This window comes from Heptranchias perlo, chromosome 17, assembly GCF_035084215.1.
Source record: "Heptranchias perlo isolate sHepPer1 chromosome 17, sHepPer1.hap1, whole genome shotgun sequence".
Taxonomy (NCBI): Eukaryota; Metazoa; Chordata; class Chondrichthyes; order Hexanchiformes; family Hexanchidae; genus Heptranchias; species Heptranchias perlo.
This window is the reverse complement of record NC_090341.1, coordinates 35,705,892-35,718,671: the sequence shown is the minus strand read 5'-3', so window position 1 is coordinate 35,718,671 and position 12,780 is coordinate 35,705,892. Positions and strand designations below refer to the sequence as shown.

General features: G+C 39.2%; 1 protein-coding gene and 1 long non-coding RNA gene across 5 annotated transcripts in view; one reads left to right on the top strand and one right to left on the bottom strand.

Annotated features, from left to right (window-relative positions):
• LOC137334247 (FERM domain-containing protein 4B-like) overlaps nucleotides 1–12,780 on the top strand; it is a 261,811-nt gene that overhangs the window by 156,822 nt on the left and 92,209 nt on the right. For 3 of the 4 annotated variants that reach the window (XM_067998885.1, XM_067998886.1, XM_067998884.1), the window contains exons 6-7: nucleotides 8,919–8,975; nucleotides 9,459–9,481. In XM_067998885.1, the coding sequence (XP_067854986.1) occupies nucleotides 8,919–8,975; nucleotides 9,459–9,481 (80 nt within the window). Of the gene's footprint in view, nucleotides 1–8,563; nucleotides 8,735–8,918; nucleotides 8,976–9,458; nucleotides 9,482–12,780 lie in introns of those variants that run through there. The other variant, XM_067998887.1, reaches the window with a different exon arrangement.
• Nucleotides 1–12,780, bottom strand: part of LOC137334248 (uncharacterized) — a 137,547-nt gene that overhangs the window by 38,776 nt on the left and 85,991 nt on the right. The window lies entirely within an intron of this gene.

Below are 12,780 nucleotides of genomic sequence, written 5' to 3'. Positions count from 1 at the left end.
TCAGGCACTGGAAATTTTGTCAGCGCTTCTCCTGCTCCGCAACCAAAACTTTCGCTGAAGCTTAGTGGAAACTTTATTTACATGTGTAAATGGGGTTTCCACCAAGCTTCCTCCAATTTTAGAAGCTCCAAGCAATTTTCTGTCAAAATAGGCAAGAGCAAGTGTAATCTTCAGATGAAGGGATATTATGGAGTGGGGGATAACTTGACCAGGACATATAGACATAATATAGTTGCCATTTTAAAGTAATACACCCTGTCTTTATTTTTATATTCTCATTATAAATTCCTAGGTCCACATTTATAATGGTAACTGCCTACGTAAACTTGTTAGGCTGCCAGTCATGGCACTGCAGGAGGATGTAATTACACATAACAAATTTCCATACTCAGCTTACATTGTTAATGTGTGAGAATTTATAATGGCAAAGGTTGACAGGAAGTGCACGCAGATGTAAGATTTTTAATAAGATATATCTTCCGTTGGTTTACTTACAAAAAAAAGTTTCACCTTTATTAAATAAAAGACTAAAAACACTATATTTTGATCACTCTTGAACCATATTAAAACAGATTTAAACCCAAACTGTAAAGTCACATAATACAATTACATTCACCTCAAATTATTGTGGAACATTCCAGTTTTGCTAGCTAACATGGTAACGGTCCCCTCTCAGAAGTACTGTCCATGAATGCATTGTCACCTCCCAAATCCATACTCAGCTTTCCCACATCTCCATGTTTGAACTTCTCCAACCTGCCACAGCACTGAAACAGCCTTAATCAAAATCACAAATGACATCCTCTGTGACTGTGACCATGGTGCACTATCACTCCTCATCCTTCTCAGCCTCTCTGCAGCTTTTGACAAGGTCGACCATCTAACTTGCACAAAGTTTCCCTCACCCATTACCCCTGTGCTCGCAGACCTATATTGGTTCCTGGTCCACCAATGCCTCAAATTTAAAATTATCACCCTTGTGTTCGAAGGCCTCCATGGTCTTGCCTCTTCCTATCTCTATATCCTTCTCCAGCCCTACCCTACCACCCTCCGAGAATTCTGCATTCCTCCAACTCTGGCCTCTTGCGATCCTCCTTAAAACCTACCTCTTTGACCAAGCTTTTAGGCACCTTTCCTAATATCTCCTTCTTTGGCTCGGTGTCAATTTGTGTCTGATTATGCTTCTGTGAAATGCCTTGTGACATTTTCCTACATTAAAGGCGCCATATAAATGCAAGTTATTGTTGTTATACATACAGGAGATAACAAGCATGACTAAATTATGTTGACATGTTCTTAATTTATGCAGCAAGTTGATGTCATAATACTCAGGTGACTGTTGGCAACCAACACAGCAATAGATGGGGATCACGACCAAGCCTGATCCTATCTCCAGCTAATATCCACAGAGAAACATTTTCCAGTAGCAGTCACTGTAGAGTGTTCAAGATCAGGCACTTTTGAGTTTTTCCCTCAAGGACCATTGGGAACAACTGTAGTACCCAACTGCAATGCATCTATTTGTATGAATCTATAGTCCCTGTGATCCATTAGTTTTACCTGTTTCTTGATCAATTAAAAAAGTTGGGCACTTCATGTTGTGATGCCATTAGCAATCAGTCAAACCTCCATGGACACTGAGTACCCTCTGGTATTTCGCTCAAATGGCCATTCTTCATGTGTAAACTTGGGCAGCCTATTTAGCTTTGAAAGCATCATAGCTGAGGCCAATCCTGTCCTAACTTGATGTTCATATATATGCACTTAGTTCAAGAGTGGGAAATTTTGGCCAATTTTTGCCTCCCTAACCCAAGAGTACTGAGGCCAATTTTAGCATCCTACTGCTGTCCCATCTAAGGTCAGCTAACTCAACACAGACTAAGAATCTAACATGGGGCCTTTCTTCTGTATATGGCTTAATACTCACTGAATAACTCACTAGGGAGCTTTTTGTTCTTAATCACAATGTAACGACATTCATTATTAAGCCAGTATTTCAATAACACTGTTAATTAGACAACGTATTTCAATATTAAAGTTTTTTTTAATCTCCCTCATTCATGGAAATTATGTCTAATCAGATGAATTCACTGTTGCAGTTAAGTACATGTAAAGTACGAGAACATAAGAAATAGGAGCAACAGTAGGCCATATGGTCCCTTGAGCCTGCTCCACCATTCAATAAGATCATGGCTGATCTTCGACCTTAACTCCACTTTCCAACCTCTTAACTAAACTCTCCAACCAGAGGAAACAACCTCTCAGCATCTACCCTGTCAAGCCCTCAAAATCTTATATGTTTCAATGAGATCACCTTTCATTCTTCTAAACACCAGAGAATATAGGCCCATTCTACTCAAAGAAACAGTTAAATCTAGGAATAGAAGCTACCTTCCGAAACATTCTATGATTTAGGATAAGGACCCGCTATAATAGGAATTCAGTGACACTCCTAATATGCTGCAATCTACAAAGCAACTATATACAACAAAATAATGTAATTCACTGGCAAATTATTTAGAAACTTTTGACAGTTTTAAGGAATGGAAACATCAGGCTCCCCAATGTCCAGTTGATAGAAGCAGCATGAAACTGAGCTGAACAGTTCAGAAGTTCCAGGTTTGATTTCTAGGCTGTACTGTGTTGGTCTAGCCAGGGTGGCTGTCGGGTATTACAATTGGTCTCAGTATTCCTGGCTTAGGGAATGTTCTCGCTCCTGATCGCTATCCAGTGACCCCTGCTAGAAAAGTCTGCCCACGTGGGCATCTGTGAAGAACAGGATCAGGTTTGGTTGTGGTCCTACATGGTTAAACAACCTACCTATACTCACTGTGCAGGAAGAATGGTACTTCACCAATGTACCACTACACAAACTTAAATATTTAATGCAAGATGGTGTTAATACATTGACAGAAAATGGATTACTAAACAGTATTACTATTACTAGTTTATAGAGGTCAGTTTTTCACACATGAATTATATTTGTCCTTAATAATGTGTAGAAATTATTACAGAAATTCTGAACCATTTCATAATACCAGAAATTGATCATTTAATGAAGCATTTTTGTTTGAATTCACACTTAATTTTGCATAGGTTAATTGTTGTGCTTACTCAGAGCAGGAATATCAACTCTGGGTGGAGAACACTTTTTTTCTTTTTGTATCAAACTTTAGAATTTCCAGATCAAGTTTAGCTCTTCTACTTTAACAACTTTATTCCCAACCTCGGAAAAGCACCTTCTAATGTTTCAGTGTTATTTGTTTTTCCATTTACCACACCAACTATCCCGCTGACATTCCTAAATAAGATTGGGCAATTCAGTGCTACAGATGCATCCCTACTAAGAACTAGGTTGAGACCAACAAAACTCCTTTCACTTGTATCTGGTTATGCACTCTCAAACACATGCATGGACCTCTCTACTCACCAGCCTTTCAGTGTCGGTGAGATTTCCAATGGTTGAGGAATTGGCAGGACAGTTACCTCTTTTCAATCATCACAAGTGGAAAGGTGGCAGTGTGCTGAGAGATTTTTTTAAACATAAAGTTTAAGAAGCCCATGGCTTGGTGTCTGCGGTTATAATGAGCTGACACAGTGGCACTGGATCATCTTTTATTGCAGAATCAAACACCACGATGATACCAGAACAATAGAATTATACTGCATGTTTTGCAAAAATAACTGCACTGCTGCACGAACAACAATGATACAATTTGTACTTAATTAGCATCTTAAACTTAGAAAAGTGTCCCAACGTGTTTCACGGAGGCATAGTCAAAAATAGACAATGAGCCAATATGGTATTGAATAGATTTTTTAAAGCAATACAAGCAAAAAGTCACAGCTACACTGCACTCTCAGATTATTCTTGAGTGGGGGACAGCTGATATGCCTGCATGCACTCTCAAACACATGCATGGAGCTCTCTGCTCACCAGCCTTTCAGTGTCAGTGAGATTTCCAATGGTTGAGGAATTGGCAGGATAGTTACCTCTTTTCAATCATCACAAGTGGAAAGGTGGCAGTGTGCTGAGAGATTTTTTTAAACATAAAGTTTAAGAAGCCTGTGGCTCAGTGTCTGCGGTTATAATGAGCTGACACAGTGGCACTAGATCATCTTTTATTGCAGAATCAAACACCACGATGATACCAGAACAATAGAATTATACTGCATATTTTGCAAAAATAACTGCACTGCTGCAACACAAGACCTTCAATATAACTGGGGCATAGGGATCCTTACACACAGAAGAGAAGACTTACATCTTATCACTCTGGATTCAAATCTATATCCTACAGGTGAAAGTGTCAAATTAGCAATCATCACCCACAGTTAAAACCTTTCCAAATTTTTATACATTCATAAGGAACTGACAATGCAAAGGAAGACAAGCATGTGATTTTTGTTTTTAAAAAAGAATCCCTTTACACACAGATGCCCATTTGACAATAAAAACCTGACCCATGGGAATGTTATAGGTAACTGCTAGCTAGTAATATTTCAGTGTAAATGACAACGAAAGGTCAAAGCACTTTCCACTGCATTCCTAAACAGACATATATCAGAGCTGCAACACTGTTTAATAATACATTGATTTTCCATTCCCCTTGACAAAAGTTAAATGCAATTGTTTCAGATCATGTTGGTGCCCATTACATAGGCAGTGCATGTTGTTGAATTGGGAATGGCTTATGTCTTTCAAAGACAGTGTGCTGAACTTTCCTTTTTGTTTTGCTGGTACAAACATCTAAGCGTTTTAAACATGTTACGACAAATTATGCTTCTATCAAAATCTTAACTCTACAGACTCAGAGGATAAAGAATATCCTGTGGCAAAGAACATGTTATTATGTACAAAACATCAGTTTGGCTTATTTGAGATTGGCAAGTTTGTCACTGGGTGTTATGCACTAAATGCAGCAAAATGTTGAAAATTGCTGTTTAGAGTTTTAATATTATTTATGCTATATATACACAGACAGGAAATGCTTGATTCATGTTTAAGATAATTATAATTTAAATGCATATCTGAGATGTATTAGGTCTACCACTTCTTGGAATCTAAATACAAAGTATCCACATGAAGTATGTATTTTAACAGAAACATCTGCCCCATGTGTTATTCATGAAGCATTGTGAGCTGTATAAAATCTAGTTACTGCTCACTAACAGGTTTGGATCCAGTCTCAAGTAAGGAAAACAGTTGATGAAATGAACATTTGACTTCCATTAGAGGAAATGTTTTGGAAGTCTTGACTTGGTCAGCTGTGTGAGAGAGAGGTAAAATAAACTGCGAGTAGGTCCTTTCCCACCTCCTGATGGATTAGCCAAACAGCAATATTGATTGAGTGTTTAGAGATGCTCATGGTTTGGATCACTGTGCACTTCCACTGCTGTCCTATGTCATTGTGGGGCAGATTTCACAGCAGCGGCAGCATACATGCAGCTGTTTGACTATCAAGACTTGTGACCTCATTTTTGGCTGCCTGACTTTTCTGATGGCTGGGAAGGGCCACATAGGCTGGCCAAAGGAAAACTGCATTGTTGGCAATTTCAAGCAAGCTGAGTACTCAGCCAGCTTACATCCAGAAAAAATGGCAGCTGATCACAAGATAATTGCGATTGATGGTGGCCATTCAGCTCATCCAGCCGGCAAGACCTATTGCAGCATCCAACTGGTTCTTAAATGATTCCAGTCATTTCACTTCCACTATTCGACCTGGAGTTCATTCTATGTGTTGATCACTCTTTGTGTGAAGAAGACCTTCCTGATATCAGTCCTAAATTTGCCTTTTACTAGTTTAAACCTGTCACCCCTCTCACATTTTTAAGTAACTTACCAGATTTATCTTTTCCATACGGTTTATAATTTTGTATATCTCTATATAAGATTACCTCTCAGACAAGAGCCAGTGTTTAGAGTTATACGGCACGGATAGAGGCCCTTCGGCCCATCGTTTCTCCAGTCATTCCTCATAACTGAGAGCTGCAATACTGAGGATCAGCCTTGTGGCTCTTCTCTGTGCTGTCAACAGTGCTTGAATGTCTTCCTTGTGTCTCAGTGACTAGAACTGGACAGAGTACTTAGTTGCCTTCTGACCAGAGCACTGTACAGTTTTATTACTACTTCCTCTGACTTGTATTCTATTGTTTTGGCTGTGTAGTTCAATATTCTGTTGGCTTTGTTGATTGCTGTTCTGCAATGGTCAGACATTTTAAGCACCATGTCTACTAATACTCCTAGGTCCTTTTAAACTTCATCCGTAACTATTTCAACACCAGAGCCAAGCATTTACATTGCCATTTTCTTGCTACTAACTCTGGAGACACCGAGATAAAACAATTCTTAAACAAGTTTTTATTTCTGTTTGAATTCTCTTGTTGTTCTATTGTTTTTCTTTTCAGATTCTAATAATGTGGTGTCTTTGGTCTCTTTGTGACAGACTTATGAATTTCTTTTGTGTTTTATAAGAATATAAATCATAGCGAATAAGTAACCACAAGTAAAATCAGCCTACAGTCAGCAAAAGCAATATAACCTTGAATAACTTACGGTTAACAAAAAATGTTTTTACTTGAGATTTTACTCTCCAAAGAAATCTCCACTGCAATCATTTACAGGGATCTCATCATCCATATTCAGTTTAACAAAATGTAAAGAATCACAATATATTTGCACACCCTTTTGTATTTTGAATATTTTGGTTTCAAAATGGATTGCTGATGACATAATTGGTAACTGGAAGTTACTGAACTGGACAGCATGCGGGGGATGAAAATTCAACACCCTCGCACTGTCTGGCTCAAAGATCCTCCCAGCCAAGTTCCCTTGATCATGTCATTAACACACAATATTTCAATGAAAGTCAACTCAAAATAAAAAACGTGAATACATGAAAAAGATATTAAAAATCTCTATCAGCAAATACAATGCTCGGTTATATTGCTATATCAGTTGAATTCAAATCCTCTGGGCTCATACTGAACCTGTACGGCATACGATTTTCAAACTAAGATCCCATACTCTAGAGCAGTATGTGATGGGATCCTGGGGGTCTGGAACATGATCATATTTCTATATCTTTCTACATTTGTTTACTTACTGGTATGTTATTTATGTCGCTGTACGCTAATAAAAAATGATTTCTGCAAAAAAATAGCTTAATAACAACAACTTTAAAAGAAAGAATTTGCATTCACATAGTGCTATTCATGCCCTCAGGTTGTCTCAGACAATTATTTTTTTTGAAGTGTAGTCACTGTTGTTAAATATGCAAACATTGAGTACAGGAAATTTGGCCTAAAATAACTGATATTGCTGTAAGAATGCTTAACATTCTTTTGTTACAGTATGAATGCTTAATAATGTACTTCTACCAAATTTCTCTCCTCAATTGGGAGTTATTAAAATAAGATTGCCAACCATAATTTCTATCCTTTAATTTTAAAAATGGTCACTGAAGGCAAGGCTCTTCCTTTTGGAGTGGCAGTCTTCCTTAATTGGCATTGCTGCTAGTAGAATAATACTGTAATTGTGGCACTAACAATCAGCCAATTAAAAAAAATTAATATAAAAGAACCATCCCTACCGCTTGAGGGCTACCATTTGAAACGTGGGCGTGCTGAACAGATTGCAGCTGTGTGTTCCCACCCGACAGCCTGACCCTATTTTCCTGTCATAGCGTGATGCATTGGATTCACCATAAAATCGGACAGAGTTTACCCTAGAAAGACAGAATGTAGAAACAATACTGGATGGATGAAATATTTTTTCTTTATTTATTTCCATTTTAAAAATCCAAACATACTTTATTTTTGTTGAGTATGAAACCATCCAGAATACTGTCAATACCACTCTAAATACAACCACTTACTGAATGAGGGTGGCCCTGGGATGGCTCCCCTTTAAGGGAAAGCACTGCCATATCCCAAACGAGCCAAACAAGATCAGGGCTTCCTCAGGTGGAAGAAAATACCCAACCATAATATACAATCCACTGATAGTCCAAAATGGTGTTTCATCCCAAAACCTTACTTAAATTATGAGGATGTATTAAAATATCATATGTTATATAATAGTTTTATAATGTAAATGTCTGCAGATCCTTCAAATCGGTTTTATTATTGGCAGGCTTGACTCTGGAACCAACATATCCGAATGTTTATTACAGAACAAAGGAGACTCGCTTTTCCCGAAAAGTAATTGTTCGTTCTTAATGCAGGGCGAATAAGTCGATACATTTCTACAACTCAATTCGCGCAAACAAAAAAAAGTTGCACTTTTTCCTCAAACCCATCCGCATTAACGCCCGTATTTGCAACTCATTGTTCGAGTCGCCGTTGAGCAGAAACGTGAATGAGGTGCGAGCTGAGCAAAGTACAAGCGGACAATGTGTCCACTCCTCAATCCCCAACTTCCAAAACACCCGTGTTTTTTTTAAAAGATGAGTCAGAAAGGAGAGAGCTCTGCACACTGATAACCGCCTTATCACTGTCAGTGTAATGCTGCCTACTGCCGCCGCCTTACTTTGGTTGTTCTGACCCATTAAGCTCCTCTTATCTCTGAATGTGAGCGAGACTGGCCCAACCTGGTCTGTCAGTCTCAACCAAAGCACACAAGGAACGCCCAAGCCACACCTCCGCAAATAACCACACTCGGGGCTTCTCTAGTGTTCACGTCCGATAGCTTGTGTATTTTTTAATACATGTTTCGGAGTGCATGCGAAGCAGAGTAAGTAGAGATTGGGGTGAAAGCTGTTGGTCTGTGATTTGTAACCCCCTCCTCCCCCCCCCCCCCCCCCGGCCGGTGTGGTGTGGCCGAGTCCTGGAGGGAGAGGGGAGGTGTTCGCTTCCCGAGCTCATCTCCCGAGAGCCGGCTCTTTCCTGATGTCTTTTTCTCCTGCCTTTTTCCACAGGGCGACATTGAGGTGGACAGCGAGACGGTGTTCGAGTTAGCTGCGCACGTACTGCAGGTAAGACCAGTTTGATTCCTTAAAGTTCCCTTGTGTGAAAGCAGAGCCTGTCCGCTCCTGGACTCTCCCACCGCACAATCAAACCAGATAAACTTCCCGATTGTGCAGCTTTTGCCACAAGAGTTTTACAGGAGGCGCTTCAATGAGGAGCTCTGTTCTGTTCTGCTCCGCCAGCTGGTTTGTTTTCGCACATTCCAGACGAGACGAGGCTAGGGGTGGAATGGTCTGCTCTGTGACCTGGTGTTGTGCCGCACCGTCTTTCACCTTGTGTGTTTCTTGTTGCTGGGGAAGAGTTGCCAGTGTCCGCTTTGGACGCCTACATGCTGATCCAATCTGCTCTGGTCTTGTTCGCACTCCTTTTGTAATTTTCCAGCTTGCGTACAGACCACTAAATTAATAACTAAGGTAGTTGTAAATTTTTTTTTTGTTACGTTCTGTTCAAGCACTGAGTGATCCTATATTATTCCCTTTCTAATTCCCCAGGAAACGAAGGGAGATTACGTCAGGTAAGAAATTTAACCCTTGCGTCAATTGTACTGAATTTACTGTCAAAAATAAGTTACCAAATGAAAATCTAATGAAGGTTTGTGTATATGTATGATTTTCTTTATTTTAAAAGCTCCATTTGGCATGTCAAACTTGATTACATTTTTTTGTGATTTCTGCCCCACTGCTACTTTTGTCATTGTGTAGCATTGATGTGAGTTAGAGCAGATTTTTTTTCCCAGTTAATGTAGACGGAAGCAATGTGAGATTGTCGTAGATTCAGCCTGCTTCCTTTTTGTCAGACCTGTAACAATACAACCTCAGAAGGGTAATGTATGCAGCAAGACGATTAAATTTGTCAGCTGCTTGGTTTTTAAGCTCAATGTGCAGCTTTCTCTCACAGCTGCCCTGCTGGGGCCTCACACTTCGTACACTTGACCTCACGGTTACTGGGAGTCTGGTGTGTGACTTGGAACTGCTAGTTAAAGCTGCCTACTAAATGTTGGTACATTTACCCTTGAAAAAAATTTCCTACCTTGTTTTGTGTTTTAATACCATCATTTTATGACTATTGCTGATTATAAATGTCTAAAACTTTTAGTGAGAAGAAAAAGTAGCATTAGATTAACTTGTTTGAATGTTTAAAAAGGACTGTTAAACTTGGGATATGACTGGTTGATTTCTTCACCTCCCAGAAATATTTAATAGTTTGAATTTAATTACAAAACATTCTGCCATATAGTAAATAATTATGTCACTGCCATAGTTCTGTCTTCTCCTTTGCATGCATTTCTGGGTATTTGAAATTAAATTACTTAAATAAACACCATACATCAGGTCATAAATATAAGCTAGTCACTAATGAATACAATAGGGAATTCAGGAGAGACTTTTTGGGTAAAAGAGTGGTAAGAATGTGGAATGCACTACAACAACATAGATTTATATAGTGCCTTTAACGTAGTAAAACATCCCCAGGTGCATCACAGAAGCGATTTTTCAAACAAAATTTGACAACAAGCCACATAAGGAGATATTAGCACAGGTGACCAAAAGCTTGGTCAAAGTGGTAGGTTTTAAGGACCGTCTTAAAGGAGGATAGAGAGGCAGTGAGGTTTAGGGAGGGAATTCCAGAGCTTAGGGCCTAGGCAGCTGAAGGCACAGCCGCCAATGGTGGAGTGATTAAAATTGGGGATGTGCGAGGGGCAAGAATTGGAGGAGCGCAGAGATCTTGGAGGGTTGTAGGTTTGGAGGAGGTTACAGAGATAGGGAGGGGCGAAGCCATGGAGGGATTTGAAAACAAAGGTAAGAATTTTAAAATCGAAGCGTTCTCAGACCAGGAGGCCAATGTAGGTCAGCGACCACAGGGGTGATGGGTAAACAGGACTTGGTGCAAGTTAGGATACGGACAGCAGAGTTTTGGATAAGCTCAAGTTTATGGAGGGTAGAAGATGGGAGGCTGGCCAGGAGAGCATTGGAATAGTCAAGTCTGGAGCTACCACAAGGAGTAGTTGAGGCAAATAGCATAGATGCATTTAAAGGGAAGCTAGATAAGTACACGAGGGAGAAAGGAATACAAGGTTTTGCTGATGGGGTTAAATGAAGTAGGGAGGGATGAGGTTCGTGTGGTGCATGAATGCTCGTACAGACCAGTTGGGATGAATGGCCTGTTTCTGTGCTGTAGACTCGATGTAACTCAATGAAAACAACTAAAAGTCTTTATAATAGTCTTTGAGAATTCAAAAAGATTGTTGCACTTTGTAATTGGGAGGGGTTATAAATGGAATGTATACATAGCAATATGTTGCTCATGAGGGCTGTTTTTTTTAAATTAAGATACTCAAAGCAACTGAGAAATTGAATTTCTAATACAATTTGAAGTGAAATTTTAAGTTTCATCCAAATGTAAAATGGATCAGGAATCAGGACAAAGTCAAAAAAAGGTTAGGTTATTATTCAGAATTTACATCACTTTGAGCCTTTGCTTTAAGTGAGCTATCAGCGAAAGAGCCAATAAAATGTGGCTTATATCTGAGGTGGTGGTATATTCAAAGCATGATAAAATTATAAAGGAGCTCTACTGTATTGGGTTATGGAATGTGTTAATCTGCAAATGTATGTGGATGGTTAATAAATAACTAGAAAGGAGATGATTTCCTCTTTGTACAAACGCTGACACATGGGGATTTGTGAACTTGCCTGAGGAAAAGAGAACCGCAGACTGTTGTAGCACAACACAACACACGTTAACTCATTATAGCTGACAGACAAGTGTTCGCAAAGTTTATCATCACAAAGTAGATGAGTACATTCTAGAAAAATAAACAGTTTATTGAAAAATACCTCATAGACTGCCTAGACAGCACATTTTGTAGTCTGTGACCTACAGAAGTAGACTTGGATAAGACAACGTGTATTTGAAATATTTTAATAATGCTTTTCATTATCTCTCAAACTGTTTAAATTTCAAATCATAAATATCAAATTTTCCATGCCATCTGCCCATGGTACAAGTTTTTTATTTGTGTGTAGTTTCTTCATGTACGATAATTTTAATAGCTTAAACAATGTCATCTGGTTATCAATATGCTGACATTTAATTTAAAAACATGAGGTTTATTTTCCCTTGTAGGCTGCTTTAAGGTGGGTAGGATTCTCCTAGTGAAATAAATGGCACTGGATTTCCCCCCCCCCCCCCCTTCAGTTTCATTCCCCCTTGCCCTATTGGGGGATAGGGAGAAGTGCCTCTTGTATAATGTAATATGTCTGGAAGGAAGTTACAATTCAACAAATTCAATTTCATGGCTTTGGAATGGTTAAACTGAAAACAAAGCTGGAATGATTAATGAAAGATAACAGAACCACAAGATTGAATTACTCCCTAAAATTAATTTTCATGCATTGCTTATTCTTTATAAAATTAGATTCCATTTCTTTTTTGAATAATATTTTCTCTCCTCCCCTTGAGTCTTTCCATAATGCACACCATCTGCGGTCAACTCTATGGCCTGCTCCCAAACTACCCGACAACACAGTTTGAAACTGGCTGCAAAGAGATGCTTCAGGGAAGCCTAAGGCACTTTTACATTGTGCTTCAACATCAGATCATGTTTCAGAAAGTGACCTCCACGTTCCACTCTGCTGCGCTTCACATCAGGATTCGGCTCCATTGGTGAGCTGGGCTGCACTATTAATATGAAGACCCAGAGAGCAAACATGTGGGACTAGTTCCAAAGTTACCCTGACATTGGAATTGTATATCCACATTTTCATCAGTTCCTGAAACCTGCTCACACTACAGAGTGCAGAGGAAGACTTG